The following is an 18,500-nucleotide window of genomic DNA, read 5'->3' as shown; positions in this document are numbered from 1 at the left end:
CATTGACCTACACTGACTTGTCCAATAGCATCAGTCCATAGGCGGAAGCACAAAGGATAATTATGTTCAAGTATTGCAGCTTCGTTCTGTTCGTGGCCTTTCTTAGTTTGAATGTTTAGCAGCCATATCTTTCAACATTTTGTGAGGTAATTATGGGAATAAGTGTTTGATGACGACGCTTTATCACTGAGAGACGATTATAATCTGACCGAAACCTTTTCCATTCGTTCATCTTTACAACTGGTTGTTTATACTGTGTTTGTGGCCCCTTCATGGTTTCATATTGTCTTTTACATTCACCACAGAGCCACTTGTCTGCTCTCACAACATCGTGCAGTCTAGTCTACCTCACGAATATTAATCTCTGATAGTTGTCATGCTGGTGCTCCGTGTTGTCCTTAGCAACAGCACACCACAACTAATGGTTATTTTCTAGGGCCGTCCTCGACCAAAGACATTTCTTAGTCGACTGACAGTCATGCGATTTCATCAACTAATTGATTAGTTGATTTAATTTAATCGACAGATCTGTAAAACTGAGTTCTCCACAAAGAATCAGAGAAAAGCACCACTTTGAGTGTTTACCAGAGAAGTGCTCATAAGTATCTTGGAGATAATTTGTTGAACATGAAAAGGCATGTTCGTCAACTCGACCAAAATGACTGATTTGTCGACTAATCAACTAAGAGGGGGCATTAATTACCAAACACAAAGTATTCTGATGCTCACACTCGAGATATTTCCTTTTGTTCAGCTGATTATATTACTTTGTTTTTACATAATCGTGTCCCTTACTGACATGGATTTTGACTTTTTCCTCATTTTATGTCCATTGATCTGTAGCCATATTATTGCCTGAAATGGATTGCCAGTGTTTAGCAGATGCTTCTGATACGGTTCAAGTGTAATGTCTGAACAATGAAATAAAGCATGTTTATTCACTAAAACGCTGTGTCCGATAACTTTTATTTACAGGTGAAATTACGACCACATATATTAGGCTTTTTGCTTTCCCAATTTTGTGTTACATACGTAATTTAGGCACTTTGCTAAATGTCTTACTATACACTGTAATCATAGTATTGCTGGATACATTGTCTAAATGCACTTTAACACTTCATCTAATAACTTGTCAAGTGATTTTAGGACATTTTTAAATGACAACTTTACCAATATACATTTCAAAATGACATTTATATTATTTGCTACAAGGTTTCGGAGGATATTATATTGTGCCAAACAAGCTGTAAACTTAACCTCACTTGTAATTGCTTAATATTATCTGAAAGCTCACAGTATTTGGTGACATTGTTGACTTGTTTCGGATCATGATCATTTCTTATTCTCCTCTGATGTTCTCTTGTTGGTCTCTTTTTAAATGGCAACCTACAGTGTTGAAACACAAAAGAGTCAGAAGGGTTTGTTTACACCAGAGTGGAGGCAAATGAAGCTGCGCTGTGTGAGTCACTTACAGCCATGGCAGACTTGACCGCTTGTAACTGGAAGAAGACTCGCCCCCCTTCCTCTTGACACACGGTCTTCAGTTCCTCTCTGGTCATCCCCAGCAGCATAGAGCCGCTCAGCCCGCCCAGACAGCGAACAGTGCTGCAAGAGATAAGTAGCATTGATCTGTTCATAATCACTTCTGGGGTTCATTCTAACAGGAGAGGTACTGTACTACTGAACAAAAATGGAATGTGTGTTGGTTAAGTGCAGCTGTTTTAACTTGCTGTTTGAAGTTCATTTGAAAAAGAAAAAAAACAGCAAAGTATTTAGTATTGCACCACAAAATTGTAATATCAACTGTAAAACTCAAAGCAGAAGAGGTCATGTTTGTCCCTAATACGGCTCCTCAAACACTGGATCCTACATCTCCCATAATGCAACTCAATAGTGTCTTTCACTAAATCCACCTGCATCATAAATGCCTACTTATTTCTAACCACAAACCACGAGTTTGCAATATAGGCTTTCTGTTCAAGTCAGTCAGTAAAGTGAGTCATAGACTCGACCTCCAATGATGCATTTACATACAGCTATACATATTTACAGTTGTTTACCTTTAGGGTTAATTGAGTATACTTTTTGTGAGAGACAGCACCTCATAGATTTGAGTAGGTTTTATTTATCAAATTCAATGAATCAGTCAAATATAGCTTTATTGTAAATGTTAAGTCAATACTAAATTGAATGACTCTATGTACTTACATTTTACTAAAGCCCTTGTCTTCCAGCCAGGCTTTCACTTCTGCAGGTTTGGACTTCTTTGTGAGGACAGGAGAACCTCCAGTGTGCTGAGAAAATGTAAGGATAATGCAATGTGATTTTACTGTTTGAGAAGAAGTGTGACCTGAGACTGTTTTCGGGCAGTGAAGTTGCTGCTTTCCTTCACTGTCATTCCCAGGATCCCCCAGTGACGTTGGCGTCCTTTAATAGCGAGTTTAAAGTTACCTGTGGTGTGTCGGCCTCGATATGTTGCTTGTCATGAGCCTGCAGGATATTGTTTGGGACAAAGCCCTCCTCCCCTCCCCTGTTCCTCACGTTCCACCACTGCTTCGACATGTCCAGCAGCTGTGGATGGACAAAGAAAAGACTAGCTGCGGTCTTGAAGAAATATGTGCATGTTGTTTTCTCTTTTGCCACCAATGCCACTATGATGGAACAGAAAGAGCAGTTGCTTCATGTCCCTAACTCACCTCAACTATTTCTCCTTTTCTGACGGTGAGCTCTCTGTGGTTTCTTGAGATGAAGTCATTCATAACACGCATGCAACGCAGTTTTGACTCACGTGAGCTGAAAAACGCAAAGGGCATCAAAAAATGTCAAACATTCACATGATATTGAGTTATACTTAATGTGCTTGTGCGTACCGTGTCTTTTGTGAGGGGAGAGGTGGTGGTGGTGTCCACTTGGTGGAAGTCTACAGAAAAAGAGGACATGGTCTTCTTATGTTTTTCATCTTTCTCCCGCTTCTCTCCAAACCAGCCGTCTGTCGGCGCTGGTGTCGTACTGAATGTTTGATGTGAAGGTTTACCTGGCTGGGTGCAGGTTGTTGATGCTCCTGCCTTCTCATAGGTCCACTGGGTTCAGGTGCTGCAGTCACCTCAAGAGGCTGCCAGCCATCAGAGAACTCCAGAGTGTATGTCGGGATGTCCTCGTCGTCTTCTGGCCATTTGGTGCTGGTGATATTGTCAAAAATCAAAACTGATTATCATCCTTCCACACAGCAGTCTGATATATTTGACTAAACCATAAGTGTATCAGCAGTAGTCCATTGGTTGAAGAAGTACTCAAATACGTAAAATGACTGAAGTAAAAGTACCAATGCAACAACGTCAGAAATATTACGTGTACAAGTTTGGCATTCAAAATCCCAGTTCAGTAAACTAATAGCTTTTAAAGTTAAAGTATTCATTCCACAGAAGATTAGCCCGAGCAGAATTGTAGTGTAGTAGCCAGTGAACCCATTTTTAACTTCTTTATGTCCAGTTAGGTAGTTTAGTCCAGTGTTTGTCCTCCAAAGAGTCACAAGTTCTGCTACACAAATTAATGTTAATTTTATGGATTTTTCTAAAATCTTTCCTATTTGAAATGGGCCTTGCACAGTTCATTTAAATGAGAAGTTTAAAGAGGAAATTTCTCTTTAGCGGGAATGCTAACGACTCATAGATATCTGAAATGTTGACATGGGACCCCAATTACACAAAAGAATAGGAACCACTGGTTTAGTATCTAACAATAAGTCGTAAGTTATCCTCTTATTGTATGTTTTTTTTTTAATCTAAAATCTCCATCTCTTTAACTGCCAAATGAATGTAATGCAGTGAAAAGTACATTTTCCTCAGCAATATAAAGTAGCATAAAATGGAAACACTAGAGTAAAGTACAAATACTTCTAAACTGTTCTTAAGTATAGTACTTGTACTAAGTTTCCCCCACTGCAGATGTGGAGTGAGGTGAAGCTTAGATTTTGGTCCAACACTGTCCAGTGTCTCACCTGGGGATGTTCCAGGGGTCTCCTAGAGACTGCCACAGCTGGTCCTCCTCTGTGGAGGCTTCTTCACTCAGGAGACGGATACACTGAGGCGTCAGCAGCGGCGCAACTATGGTCTGAGGCAGCTCCTCAGCGCAGTGAGATGCCACCTGTAGAAGAAACGCATAACTCACTTTGTTGTGCAGTAGTCATGTAATTAGGCCAAGTGCATGGCCACAGAGGGTGTCTGCACACTGGATTACAAGAAGGGTGTAGATAAAACACGTTAAAGGCTGAACTAATCACACATAACATAATGCATTCTTTCAGAGAAGAAGACAAGAGAACAGGGTTTCAGGTGTCATTTTTAAAAATCTTTTTAACAGGGATGATACATTCTAAAAATCATACAATATACGTGTTGAAGTTCAATTTTAAGAGATGTAGTCACTTACGAATGCTAATGCGGAGAATAAGGAGTGAACAAATTCGGGAGCGCTGGGATTATTAATCATTCCATTGAGCTCCCCCTGCCGAGGGAAACATTTTACTGTTAAATGTACTGTACACTTCAGAGTGAACAGGAATAACATTCACTGTGATGATAGTCTGCAAATTAAGGACACATACCACAAGGTTGAAACCAAATTTGATCTTTTGGAAACACACTTCAAATTCTGCTGCAGGGGGCATACCGTCCATGGCTAAAGAACCAAAATAAATACATAATGAAGACTCACAACTCATGGATTTTTTTTTTATAGAATTCACATTTTAAAACAGAATATTCCTTTACAAATGATCTTCCTTCATTTTCTGCATTAAATTACCTTTTCCTTTTTTCTTTTTCTTCTTTTTCTTTGCATTTTTAGCTACCATGGCAGCTACTTTTCCAATGAAGACTTCTACGTCACTTAAAATATGATTCAGGATATCCTGTAAAGGAAGAAAGAAGAAGAAAGTCATTTACACATTCCTTTTCTTGTAAATGTTACTCAAATGTACTAATGACCAACTCTGTCACAGGTTATACACTCACTACATTCCTGTCCAGGTCTGTGTATGGGCGTGGGGTAGACAGAGGTTCTTCTTCGTTGGTTGAGTACTGCGGGGATGGCACCTCCTCTCTGGGAGCGGGGGCCTCCTCCTCCTCCTCCTCCTCATCCTGAGGCACAAACAGTTCAGGCTCAGGGACGTCATCATCTTCTGTATGGACAAAGAAGAAGGAAGGGTTGTGTTGATTTTGACGATATCATTAATAATCATATCAACAGTTCTATATCTCCTGTCACTGACTCACCATAGTCAGGATGCATCCATGGGGGTTCTGAGGCAACTGCAGGCTTCTGCTCTTCAGGTTCTTTATACTTTGCAGCGTTGGGAAGGTTTTTCATTCCCTGACGTCCTGCCAGTAGTCCTGCATTGCTGCTTCAAAAAGTGTGAGAGGCATTGTGAGGAATAAAATGAAAGAATCAACTTTCAGGTATTTGTTCTCACTGACTTTAAGTTCTTACCTGATGCTTGAATCATGACTCCCGCGTGACAAAGCTCCTGAGAGATCCCTTTGAACATAGTCAGCCTGTGAACAACAACAAAAACAAACATTAACTCACTCATTTACTGAATTTAACAGTCACAGTTAGATTGATTTCTATGGGTTTGTCCTCACCCTGACATCCTCACACTGAAACATGAAGACAGTGGTGGTGTGTTTTCTCCCGAGTCGGACCGACACTGTGAGCAGGGAGTTAAACACTCCAGCGTCAAGCACAGCCTGCAGCTCCAGGATGTTGCCGAAAGCCATGGACTCCAGCTCCTCCTGAGGAAACAGAACACATTGATACACATAAAACCATGTTGTAGACCTCTGCACATACATTTATATTAAAAGAGAAACCAGCACAAAGTATATTCAAGTTCAGGTGTATTATCATCTGTATGGGAACCACTGTAATCTATACAATTACAAAAAAACTGAATATTAGTACAGTGTTCTGCCACCATGAACCTCTTCAATGCCCAAAGGTCTAAAATGTGCTTCACAAAGAATGAAAATTAAACAAGTAAATCAATCCCAGTTAGGTCCTACTGTGGTTATGATAATCTATGGCTAACATTTTTAATTATAAGCAAGTTTGAAAAGATAAGCTTTAAATTTTTTCTGATATTTTCTAATATGTGTTCGTAAATGTTCCAGAGCCTGCAGGTGGAATTTTTGAAGAACAAAACTGCATTTTAGTTTTAACAGAAGAACATTTGAACCCCTTCTAATGGTTAGTTTTCAAAATGCAATTAATCTCAAATATAGAGTTGTGTGTTTTCTGCGTAGATGTAGAAGCAGATGTTTTGTTTGAAGATAATATAACCAAATGGCAGCATGTACATACAGAAAGGAATGGGGCCCAGGAACGAACCTTGGAGTACGCCATAAGTAGGGAACCAAAGAAGTCTTGACTTAGGTAAGACCTAAGCCAGTCTAGAAGGGTGTCGGAGAGCTCAATTCACATTTCTAACCTTTCTAAAAGAAGATTGTGATTGACTGTATCAAACACAATACTTTCATGACTGTGGTATTCAATCGAGTTGAGATCTGTTGACTGTGAAGGCAATAACATAACGCGACGTGACGTAACATAATCTTTTGTCATGCTCGTCTAACTATTCAGCGATCCTTTATTCCCTGGGTGGGGTCATTGTCATCCTGGAAGAGACGAATCCCATCAGATTAGAATTTCAGACTTGTCACCTGTCTGTAGGCCTCGCATGCTGCTTACCTTGGTTTCAATGTCTGTGAGCAGCAGGTTGGCGCCTCGTACCTCCAGCAGCATGTTCTGACCCCACACACGACCCATCCCGTCCAGCACTTTCAGCCGCTCCACACAGTCTTCTGTGCTTCTCAAGCCCTTCCCATCCAGGTCACAAGTGAACAAGTGCTGCAGCAGCAGAGAGACATTAAAACACAACATTAAACATGGCAGGATTCAGAAATGGTCATATTTGTATGGATAATGTTATACCTCCACTCTGTATTGAAATTTGTTCATCATCTTGTTTACTGATACTGCATACTCCGTCCTTTGCACTGTTAATCATAAATGAGAGCTCAGTGTTAGTCATGAAAATGAACAGAACATCCACAGGTGTAACCACTGAATATGTTGAGTACCGGGGTGTTAACTTACAGTAAATTGACTTTGCACTGGGCCTCGACAGACTTGACACCTGTGATGACGCCTCATCTATAGAGAAGCCACTGTCACAACAAATGCAAGCAAGTTACAACATTGATCATCTGCGATGAATAAAGTAATGAATGAAACAATCAATTGATATGTCAACAACGTAACATTGTGAAAGCCATACTTGGACTGGATTGATCCTGTGAAGCTGCTGGTGTCGTTGCCAAAGGGACTGTTACTCCTGAACATGTTCAGCACTGAACTAACACACCTGCCCTATCACACACGATATGAGTTATACACACCATAAATCTGTAATGTCAGTGGCATGAGCTGTGTCAGCAACCTGTGTCGGAAATAAATCTATAAATAGTTTATTATGGGAAGTTTGTCGGCCATCAGTGTTTATTCAAAGCAAACAGAAGCTTCAAAAACTCAAGTTTTGTTACGTTTTAATTGAAATAAACACAACTTTTACGACTGTCAAAAGCAAAATGAGCCTTTGCTCAAATACCTTCATTATTAGCAATACATTTAAAAAAAAAATGTTGACAGTCACCTAGCAACACAGCTCTGTGAGCCACCTAACGACCACATCTTTATGGTGCTGTTGGGATATTTCAAGGGTTTGTATGTTTTAAAGACGGTCTGTGTCTAACACAAGTGCAGACAGAAACAGTTAACAATATATAAAAACAAAAAAGTAAATTATCTCTTTCAATACAATAAAACAAACAACCTCAAACACAAAAGCTGAATGAATGGTTAAGTTCATTTTACAGTAAGTCAGAAAAGTACAAAAACATTTTTATAATTAAATCTGTTTTCAAAATCCTATATAATAAAAGGTCCTTTAGACCGAAAACTAAAAATAAAGTGTTCATCTTAATGTTCTCCGCATTTAAGTGTGCGGATATCTGTTCTACCAGTTTGAGCTTTTTTGATACTTCCAGCACCTTATTTAAGATAAAGCCGGGTGAAGCGGTGGTTATCCTGCATTCACTATGAGGAATAAAAGGAAGATCATGGTGATGTCGAGTTCGTTTGAATTGTGTCAAATGAAATGCGAACACGCACCAAGCATCAAGTACAGGTCACGTACACATATAACAAAGACATATCCAGTTCATTGTGGAGATTCAAAGTCAAAAGCTCTTACCTTTGATATCTGGTAGATGAATACTGTTGTATTATTTAGAAGAAATACAAATCATAGTTTAACCCTGTACTTCAGTCAACGACAAACACCCGACTTCCTCGTAAAGGAGAAGGACAAAGTCCACTGTCAGTAGCAAAGTGATCTGGGATTCGGAGTTGACTCAGATAAGGGCGTGAGACCTTTATGTGGCATCCCGTCTGAGCAAAGGTTAACAGATATGGAGGAAATCATCCTGGAAAAGCTTAAAGGTCTCCAGCTCTATAAATAGATTTTGGGGCCCTATCAGCATTTTGTCATTTTTCCATCTTACAAGGTTGTGTGATTACAAGTAGAGCTACAATGCTCCAACTCCTCTTTTGATTCTTCTTCCTCATTAAAAACACACAATGCGTGCATCCACAGATAACGCTGTGAGATCACCTTGAGTACCTGTAGACAACACCATTATTGAACTGTTCTACCCAGTCACTGACCTTAAATTGTAGAATATGATAAATAACGGCAGCAATCCAGGATGTTTTATATCATGCATTAATCCAGAAGTATATTCATTTCTGGGCTACTCAGGATCATTAAAACCTCAATTTGTTCCGTTTGTTTTCCCTGCACCTGCCCCAATGGCCTGTCACTCATACTCTATATTGGTCACTCTAATGATATATTAGGCAATCATCAGATGGCTGAAAATCAAATGATTGTAAAGAAACAAACAACCTCACTTGGAGGTTCAAGCCCTTTACTGATGCTGACACAAAGTACCAAAACGCATTACTCAATGCTGTACTCATCCCAGGCCTGCTGCATTAACTCATTCAGAAGGTGCAAAGCTGCAGTGAACTCACAAAGCAGTCAACCAGCAGCTGCAGCGGGAGCGCAAAAGTAAACAAACACTGTTTGTACAAGAATGCATTGCACAAAGCTGCTATATTTGACTCTTCTCTGCCCAGAAACCAGTTTACTAAGATAACAGTCATTCATAAACTCCCATGGTATTTGTGCTTTTTTTATTAATAAAATAAACATACAATCACAGGATGAATTCTACTAGATGTAAAACATAATTCAGCGCCTCAAAGTGTAGCGGCATCCACATTAAAATAGATCCAAATAGCTGAATGTTCAGTGATGTCCTGGAAACAATATATGACCTAAAAATCAAAGATGTGAATACAAAAATAACCTACAATATAGATGGAAAAATAAATCAACTGCTGGCCAGGTGACCAGAAAACTGAAGCAAGCCGTACTTTATTTCATATTTGGCTAAATTCTATGCAACATATAAAAATCCCATGAGAGTTGTGTTGCTTCAAAACATATATATACATACATACATACATACATACATACATATATATATGAAGTCAAAAGATAAAAACGGTATTCGGCAGTTTCTCGAGTGGTAATCACTGACCAGTTTTGGATAAATATGGCACAGGGCGATTCTTGTAATTCATTAACTATGTTAAATGTTCCATTGCAGCCAGCAGGACTTTGGCCCATGCAGTCGCCATATCTGTCTTTGGTACCTGCACACACACTGCAGAGTGATGCAGGATTGAGGGCACTACTTTATAGACAAAAAAAGCCTCGTCACATAACATTACTAGAGAAAAGCACAAGAATCCTACAGTATAGTGTGCACACTTCTAAATATGATTACGCATAAGTAATTATTTGCCAACGGTCGCTAACTCCCAGGAGCAGTGTGACGCATACAGTGATATATGTTATATGTTAGTTCACAGTGCGCGCTGCTTCACTGTGCCTGCAGAGCCTGGACGATGTTCAAGCCTGGGCCGGTGGGCAACGTCCAGCCGTCCTGGCCCTGGTGGTTCTGCAGCAGGCAGTACAGCTGCTTTAGATGGGTCACTATGTTGTCTTTGATATCTGGGATTGAGATCTGCAGGCGAACGCTGCCGCTGTCGAAGGACCGCGTGTTGTCTCCAGAAAACATCTCGCTTATCATGCGGGCCACCACTGGAATGATCTGTAGAACAGAGGACCAGCGTGAGTCACACACAGTCAGAGACTCTGAAAAGAGTGCAGCTAATTGTCTTGTGGTTCACATGTTCACACAAATAAATAGCTATCGGTATGAAAAGGCGAAATATAAGTCTGATGTGGAAAAAAAGTGTTAAGAACTGCAGTGTAAGTTATATTTAACAGCTTTAATTTCCTTTAAATAATAGAAATAAATGTTTAAATAAGAATAGATTTCCTGATTGTGTCATAAGATAATCAACATGCAAAATATTTTTTAAGCATTGAAATATTTCCATGCAGATTACTATTCTTATTGTGTTAACTGTTCTTCCAACCGTCGTAAACAGAGATAAAGTTTGTTCATGCATTGTGATGACCACAAACATTCATTAATTCTTGTTACAAACAACGATTCTCACCTGAACCATGATCAGTTTCCTCTCTATGGGTCTCCCATCAGGCCACTCCTCTCCAAAACACAGGTTGATTTCAAACTGAGGAGGGATTGGTGTCTGGCCACGCTGGTGTGCGATCACTCCTGTACACCACACAAACAGTTAAAAGGTATTACCATTAGAATTCCTTCTAAGAGATTACATTTTTTAGGAGCTCCAAAGACCATAATCTTAATCGAATCTGCATTTAACTCAAGTTGTTTCACTAATTTTCCCAATAAAAGTGAGAATTCTACTTACCGCCGAGAAAAGACTCCAGGCAGAAGAGTTTGATCTTCCTCTGGCGCTCTATAAGATTTGGAGCAGCTGGATTTGGAGCACAGGGACCGGACCAGTACACCTTACACTGGCAGAGACGCACTGCGTAGATATCGTGACCGCTGACCTCCAGGATCAGGCCTCTGTCCATCACATCCAGCAGGCGGTTAGTGAAAACCCGTTGCTTGTCATTGGTAATGTGCTCTGTGGTCGGGAAGCGTAGCTGCTCCAGGTTCACCGGCCCAAACAGCTCCTCCTGATTGACCATGGGGCCGAGGTCTCCGTAGAACAGCCTGCAGCCCTGCGGGTTACTGACGTTCGCTGTGGGACAGATCGCCTTCCCTCTGTAGTGGAACTGCACCTCCAGGTCCGTCACTGGGTCAGAGAGAAATGTAGAAACGCGTTAAAACCGCGTTCGACATACAACTGAAGGTATGCCTTAAAACAGGGACGGTTCACCCAAACAACATACACTTACAATTCCTCCCGCTGTATCTGAAGTGCCCCCGGAATTTGGAGACATTAAGTGTTGTGCCAGCTTTTATTCAAATATTCTATAATTTTCTGACTGACAATGAATTGAGTATTGGCTGTGTGGCATAGACCTCAATTATTGTCATCAATAAGACACATTATTCCACATTACGATGAACTTGTGCGTCGTAGTTTAGTTGGAGTCAATCTCACGCAAACCCTCCTGCTGCTGTAAACACTAAATCACAGCAAAAAATAGTCCCCAACAAAAGGGACTCTTTTTTTAATAAAAACTACAACGCCCAGTTGTTTTAGGAGAATACAGACTGTGTCGAGCTATAGTAGCTATCCCCAATGCTACAGCAGGTGTCCCCACACTGCATCAGCCTGTTGCACTAAATATATCTGAATCCACGGACTGGAAAACAGGGAAAAAAACAACAGTCGTGGTTTGCGGTGGTCTGTCTCTTTGATGTGTGGTGTTCACTGGATTTCAACAACGCTATAAGAAGTGCTTACTCGGGAGGGAACTGATCCACATTTCTGGAGAGGCAAAAAAGGCATCGGATAGAGGAGGGGGCTGCATCGAGTGATCGGGCAGGGGAGCAGGAGGCAACAGGGGAGTTGGTGTCATCTCCACATCCACAGGCTCCTCTTTGGGCCAGATTTTAACCGACTCCTCTTTGGGCCAGACCTCATTTGAAGGGGGACAACTGGAAGGCTGCGAATCCGAGCTAGGAGACCACATAATAAGAGGAGAGGGACTGGTGCCTAAATGAGGAAAGAGAAAAGAATGAATTAGCTGAATCATCAAAAAAATGTACTTAACGTTTTTGGATGTACTGCCAGGAAATATGCGTAATGTGCGAGGATAAATCATTCACCATTGGATGGGTATGGAGGGAGAGACTCTGGGGTATCTGGCATATCTTCCTCACCACCATCTGAGGAGGCTGTGGGGTAAGTATCACAAAATGAAATGAAGGACAAATTGTAATTGAGGATGAACAAAGTGTCCAGCTCTTATTTACCTTGGTTAATGGGGGGCGGTGGGATGTCGCAGACGTCATATATCTTCAAAGGATTCATGGGAACCTCTTTGGTGCCATCGAAGACCAGGTTGAATTCTCTGCTTTTGTTCAGGGCACATCGAAGCTGAGCTTTCCACTTTGCAGGATCAGGTTCATCAACTCCCTCTTGAAATTTCCCGGTCTCCACAGCCCACGCCTGGAGGAACATTTGAACATACAGAGGTATCAATATCACAGTCCCGTTTTAAATATTTCAGATTCCTGCACAGGATCCACATAATTATACCTTTTTTGTGAGGTATCTGTCCAAAGAAATATCCACGATAATGGACAATGATGTCATCGTGTACATTAATGTGCATGAAACATGGTTATGAACGTATTTATTTAGCCATACAAATACATTTGGAAAATGTAAGAGACTCATCTTTATCATGAAGCATCTGTACAATGTGTCACCCGTGTATGTTGTCAGTACCAAGAGGTTCCGGTTTTACTAACGTTACACCAAAACACTACAATCTCACTTTCCCGTCTAGTTTGGCGTGTCCACAGGGACGAAGACAACTCAATGCACTCATACAAGGAATGTACACAGTCCATGTATAACTGCATACGATCTCACAGAAAAACAAGAGCAAGAGGTCCCAACATCACCGTCTCTGATCTTTAATTGCAGCCACACAAATACAGGCCCAATGCTAGTTGTCCTATCTACTAGTTACCTGCATTACACAAGAGCTAATGTTAGAGGCTGGGCAGAGGTATGTGTAAGTCGGTTGCAAAACCAGATGTTGCTCCAGAGACATGCACTTTTTTTTTTCTTCTTCTTTTTAAAGCATATTTAGCAGGTAAGAACCAGCATAGGCCTTGCAAAAATACTGACTCACATTGACAATCTACAAGTTGTGTGCCTCGGGGTGAACAAACACGTCACTATACATTCCTCTTTTAGCGGAACTTTTAATTTTTTATTATCATGACATCTGGTGGATTTTAAGAGCCCGTAACCTTAAATATGGTGTCCTCGTCCTCGTGCTGCGGCGTGTGTCGTGTGGCGTGTTTCCATGGGATCCTGAAGCGCATGGCCTCACGGTCAATCCACACCAGACCTGGGTATCGCCCGCAGTCCACCTGAGCGACCAGCCAGGGCTTCAGACGGACACGTCGAGGGGTGACCGACATCCTGGCTGAAAAGACAACACATCCCGGTGAGTCCCACGGTTGATTGCTCCTGTGAGCCATTTTTTAACAGACAGAGAGCTTTATTCAACTCAGACAGACAATGACGCGCAGCAGTGTTCACACGTCCGGGATATTCCAAACATTTTAAAACGGACACACTTTGACAGGCGGAGTGACCTTTGACTTATTTAGTTATGTGTCATATAACCATAGCTGCTTACAGGTTAGACTGTGCATGGTAGGTCAGCATATCTTTACATGTGAATACGCAGTGAAATAGATCCAAAAGTCAAATAGACAAAGCGACCAAACGCGATACTAAAGAACGACACACATACCTGTGGCCAACCAGGAAGTTGGCGAAGTCTGTCCTCGTCGGCCTGCTAACCAGCAGCCGGAGATAAAACCGCGTTTCCTCTGTAAATCTGCTGCAGATTCCCTGAAAAGAAAAAAAAAACCCGTCACTGTTATTAAGTCGGACGAAGGCGGGCGCGAATAACAACAAATGAATCTCGGCGGACTCCGAAGGGCTGTTGTTGCTCACTCCGGCTCAGCCCGTCCCCTCTCCTCACCGAAACTCAGGTACGTGCGTGACGTCACGTCGGTGACACACCTTTTTTTTGAGCAGCTGAGTGGATATCTTTTTGTGGAGCACGTGGACTGGACACTTTATTTTTTCCATCTGAGCATAATTTTCATAAATGTTTTTTGTCGATATATACGAGCATATATATCATAAAGGCATAATGCACACAGACATGTAAGAAACGCGTTTGTTTTCTCAAGGGAACTAAAGTACCGACTCGTTCTTTCACAAGAAGGATTGGGGCCGTCTTTTTTTCACTGATGTTTATGCAATTTTTTTTTTTTTTCAACGGACATCTTTATATTTTTCTGCATATGTTTTGCTTTGAACAGTGTCAGAAAAAACCACACAGTTTTATCCTAAGGGTTTACTATGAGGGACCTACGTACTCAGAGCAAAACACTACACACTGGCAGACAACCGTAATGACTCAGCCGGCAGGCAGAGTTGGAGTTTCCACAGTAAACAACAGTCTATTCATTGCGAAGTGCTGCAAGACGGTGGACGGTTGATGATGATCTTGTCGCTATAGAAGACAAAGCAGCCAGACAATAACAAGCCACTCCCTGAAACTACTCATGGCTTTCTCTGAGTGCGTGTGTCTGACATCCAGCTGCACACATTTGCCTTTGGGTTTCCTGGTTTCGACATAATATCAACAATGAGCCTGTCGCCATATGTGTGATGCTAATGATTTGCATTCTGAAATAGATGGCTTTCTGAGCAGGTAGTGGCTGTTTGGGTTAAAGTACCAACATACATTTAACATAAAGGGGACTGTAGAGGGGTCACCAGATAAAAAAAGAAAACATCCCCCACAAAATGAGGTAAATTTAATCAGACTTTCCTTAAATATTGTCCATCTTGTTATACTCATCTCTCTTCAGGTTACTGAAAATGAGTCAAATGAAAAAGGCAAAAACTACCAGACTGTCCACATTAATGTCATTGCCTGTGATGAGGGGTAAATAAAATATATTACTTGATTTGAAGTCACAAAATACTTAGATGTTTCGTAACCAGCTACAACAAAGTCATCAAACACGAGAGGACTCTATGTGAATTTCTCCAGTCATTCTGTCAGTCAAAGACAGTTAGAAGACCTAATAGAGTTAATAGAAAATGAATGAATACAAATATATCACTGACATGTCTATAAAATAAATGTTGGACATGCTCATCGCTTAACACTTTACAACAACTTTTATTTGGTCACACAAAGGTGCTTTCTATTGTTCCATTTGTTCACATATCATAATTAAGCATTTCTCTTTCCTTTGTTTTCCTTAAACATAAACTGTCCAGCAAACCTCATAGCATCATCAACTAATCTAATGTGGAACTTTAATTTAGGAAAAGCTAATCCTAAAACAACCTAAATCGAATGCTGTGGATTGCACAGCATAATGTCTAAATGCTTACCATGGTTGTGAAAAAGCTGCAAGTTTGCTTTAATTCAGTGATCAATTTGAAAGGACAACTTAAGGGAAACAATTGGAAACACACATAACGTAAAACAAACAGTCAAAATCCAAATGGAAAATGATTCAGACTAGAGGCAGATGAAAGAGGAAAGGCACATGATTTTGATGAATGTACTTTTATTGTTTCTTGTAAAATATACATTAGAGCTACTGTAAATCTACAGTGTAGTGGTAGTAGTAGTAGCAGCAGGTAGGGTTTTGCATCGAGTTCCACAAAAATACCTGCATCTCTGTAATGGCTTGGAAGAAGGGAATCTCGGGTGGCTCTTTACAGTTTATAAAACACTCCAATTAGGAAGTTATCGGGTCTGTTGTTTTCCCATCAATACATCAAGTTCAATATGTATTTAATGTCCAACAGAATATGATGGCTAAAATGAATGGACATTGGACAGACTTGGGGTTGATGGAAAGTCTTTGCTGGCTCATGATGTGAAGAAAAACTAAACCAGTGCAAGCGTGCTGCACTTTGACAATGACCCAGAGATTGGTCCACATCCGTTAGTCCTGATGATTTGTGGGTTATCCTGAACCCACCTTTTCAGCTGTGGCTCAGTTATATACTAAAAATGTATTGGGGTCCATACAGTTGGAAGTATTAGATGTCCCTTTGAATTTTTTGGACAATGTGCGTGAGGTCCAAACTCTCTGTTAGTGTCGTCAGCAGCATGCTGTCATTTTGAACCCCCCCCCCCCCCCCCCCCCTCCATGAACTCTGCATAGGAAAGTTCCCCTGGAAAAAACAAACACACTCTGAACTTAAATCCCCTCTGCTGGTGATAACAGAGATTCATATTTAGTCGATAATTTGCCAGGGTTGAAGACTCCTCCAACCCAGTTGGTGCTCATTTTCTGACTGAAGAGTTTGCCCTCAGCCCTCACCGTCTCCATTGATGTTAATCTTGTCAAACAGCATGTTGGCAAAGTCCTCCGATGACACCTTGCTAGGAATCCCATTGAGTGCACGGATGGACTAAACATAACACAAAGAGAGGAGATCATGTTAAAAACTGAGACATGTAATTGTTGCCTACCTTTCTTCAACCAGCAGATGTCAGCTAAGTGTCAGCTTTTTGCCTCTGCACCTCGTATCACTGCCGTACGTTCTACGCTCCTCTAAGCCGGAGGTGGGATTTCTGTGCCATATCTCAGTGAGACCCGAGAGGTCTGAGCAGGTGGTTTCAGGATAGTACTTGGGATTTACTTGGATCTGTTACAAAGCCATGCGTCACGTTTCAACATGAAGGCTCATACACCTTAATTATCTGAAGCAGCTCCTCACGGTCGATGCATCCGCTCCTATCTACATCATACAGTTTAAAGTTCCAGCGAAGCTTCTGCTGCACTCCTCCCTTCAGCACCAGGCTCAGAGCAGCTACATACTCCATCAAATCAATGAAGCCATCCTACAAAAGAGAAGGACATTATGGACATTGTCACGAGCAGAGCAGTGTGGCATTCAATGTATACTCCTGCCTTATTCAAGTCTGTGCAGAAAACTGTCAAATTGTGGAATCACGGTCTGTTGCCCACCCATTTTATAACTTCTTTCAATGTAATGCACACTACACCTGATCTACGCCTCCATGAAAAAGAGGTTGCAGCTGTCTTGTTTTCAGGTTAGCGTCAATGGGATAAGCCCCCTCTCTGATAGAAGTGTCTCTCCGTCAGATTTCTATTGCCAGAAACAATCTCGTAAAAACACTGGCAGGCACTGAGGAAAAACAGTCACTTTTTTTGAAAATTGAGATGAACATGACCCAGTTTCTGTGCTCTGACAGTTTACCATAAAGAATGAAATGAAATAGATGTGGTCGGTGGAAATAAAGTACACGGAAACAAATATCAATCTTTGTGGGTTTTCTGATGAGGAAGATGATGATCATTTTAATCCTTATTTGTTGGTAATAGTAGAAGCAGATAATCAAGATGATAGATATATTATGAATATGATCAGGATTATGAAATAACAGCAGCATTATCACACATATAAATAAAGGTAATGAGAACTAAACTTCTGTCTTTTTGTGCAAAGGATGCTTTTTAAAAACATTTCATCATCAATCCTACTCGGTAAGGATGAAAAGCAACTAATGGTGAGCATTAAAGATTCAGCTTTACGTAACATTAAAATGTATATATTACCCGGCCAGAAGATTATAAATCCACTCACATTATCCATATCAAACGTTGTAAACATGGTCTCAACATAGGCGTTGGATGTGTCCGACAGGTTCCTCAGACCAAATAACAGTTTGAACTCGTAAAAGGTGAGAAGTCCAGATGGGTAGTCGGTCATGAATTGTCTGTACCACTGATGACTCTCACACGCTTGTAGTTCCTCCATAGCCGACCCAGTGCAGTTTCCCATGTCTGTTTATCTAAAAAAACAAAAAAGGGATCTAAGAAATCCTGTAAAAACCACAACCAGGATGTATCGCAGCCACCGAACATCCGTGCATGGCCGGTATGCAAACTAAAAACAAGTAGCAGGATGCAGTGTGTGTGAGCCAATCATCCTTCTGTGCGTCTCCGTGATGTTGAAGGCTCAGAAATTGTAATCCAATTTGCTTGCAAGCAAAGACGTAACTCAAAAAAACAACCTAGGAGCAGAAATACTTCCTATTGTACAAGAGCTGACCAACAAATTTAAATATTTAAATATTCCATGTTGCTGTTTTTTAATGCTTATTTTTGTTCTCTCCCTGTTTTGTATCATTTACATGCTGA

General features: G+C 40.9%; 3 protein-coding genes across 3 annotated transcripts; all 3 read right to left on the bottom strand.

Annotated features, from left to right (window-relative positions):
* Positions 1–1,374: 1,374 nt before the first annotated feature.
* On the bottom strand, positions 1,375–7,401 carry eps8l3a (EPS8 signaling adaptor L3a; the record flags this gene model as incomplete). The annotated part of the gene is made up of 19 exons (XM_079266083.1): positions 1,375–1,386; positions 1,473–1,605; positions 2,209–2,294; positions 2,452–2,571; positions 2,697–2,793; positions 2,871–2,920; positions 3,011–3,179; positions 3,998–4,143; positions 4,429–4,503; positions 4,604–4,677; positions 4,804–4,909; positions 5,013–5,179; positions 5,274–5,401; positions 5,488–5,552; positions 5,643–5,792; positions 6,748–6,906; positions 6,991–7,055; positions 7,156–7,226; positions 7,337–7,401. 19 exons carry the CDS (start codon positions 7,399–7,401, stop codon positions 1,375–1,377), a joined length of 1,938 nt encoding a protein of 645 aa, XP_079122209.1.
* A 1,899-nt stretch (positions 7,402–9,300) lies between these two features.
* On the bottom strand, positions 9,301–14,262 carry irf6 (interferon regulatory factor 6). The gene is made up of 8 exons (XM_079265900.1): positions 14,039–14,262; positions 13,527–13,705; positions 12,516–12,711; positions 12,369–12,437; positions 12,004–12,255; positions 10,993–11,385; positions 10,717–10,835; positions 9,301–10,301 (listed from the first exon to the last, which is right to left on the bottom strand). The coding sequence occupies exons 2-8, from the start codon at positions 13,698–13,700 to the stop codon at positions 10,071–10,073; spliced, it is 1,434 nt and encodes a 477-aa protein (XP_079122026.1). The 5' UTR covers positions 13,701–13,705; positions 14,039–14,262; the 3' UTR covers positions 9,301–10,070.
* A 2,106-nt stretch (positions 14,263–16,368) lies between these two features.
* On the bottom strand, positions 16,369–18,141 carry guca1ab.2 (guanylate cyclase activator 1Ab.2; the record flags this gene model as incomplete). The annotated part of the gene is given in 5 exon segments (XM_079266082.1): positions 16,369–16,473; positions 16,475–16,503; positions 16,653–16,743; positions 17,027–17,176; positions 17,944–18,141. Coding segments are annotated over 5 exon segments (573 nt in total).
* Between the last annotated feature and the right edge of the window lie 359 nt (positions 18,142–18,500).

The sequence above is a fragment of the Melanostigma gelatinosum genome (assembly GCF_949748355.1).
Source record: "Melanostigma gelatinosum genome assembly, chromosome: 3".
Lineage (NCBI taxonomy): Eukaryota > Metazoa > Chordata > Actinopteri > Perciformes > Zoarcidae > Melanostigma > Melanostigma gelatinosum.
The sequence above is the reverse complement of the archived record's forward strand: the minus strand, read 5'-3'. Positions and strand labels throughout refer to the sequence as shown.

Bases quoted from the DNA above. Each gene is read 5' to 3' on its own strand.
- irf6 (XM_079265900.1), bottom strand. From the start codon at position 13,700: ATGTCGGTCACCCCTCGACGTGTCCGTCTGAAGCCCTGGCTGGTCGCT. The intron at 10,836-10,992 runs GTAAGTAGAATT...TGTGGTGTACAG, and splicing joins CCTGGAGTCTTTTCTCGGCG to GAGTGATCGCACACCAGCGT. The intron at 10,302-10,716 runs GTGAGAATCGTT...TCTGTTCTACAG, and splicing joins GGAAACTGATCATGGTTCAG to ATCATTCCAGTGGTGGCCCG.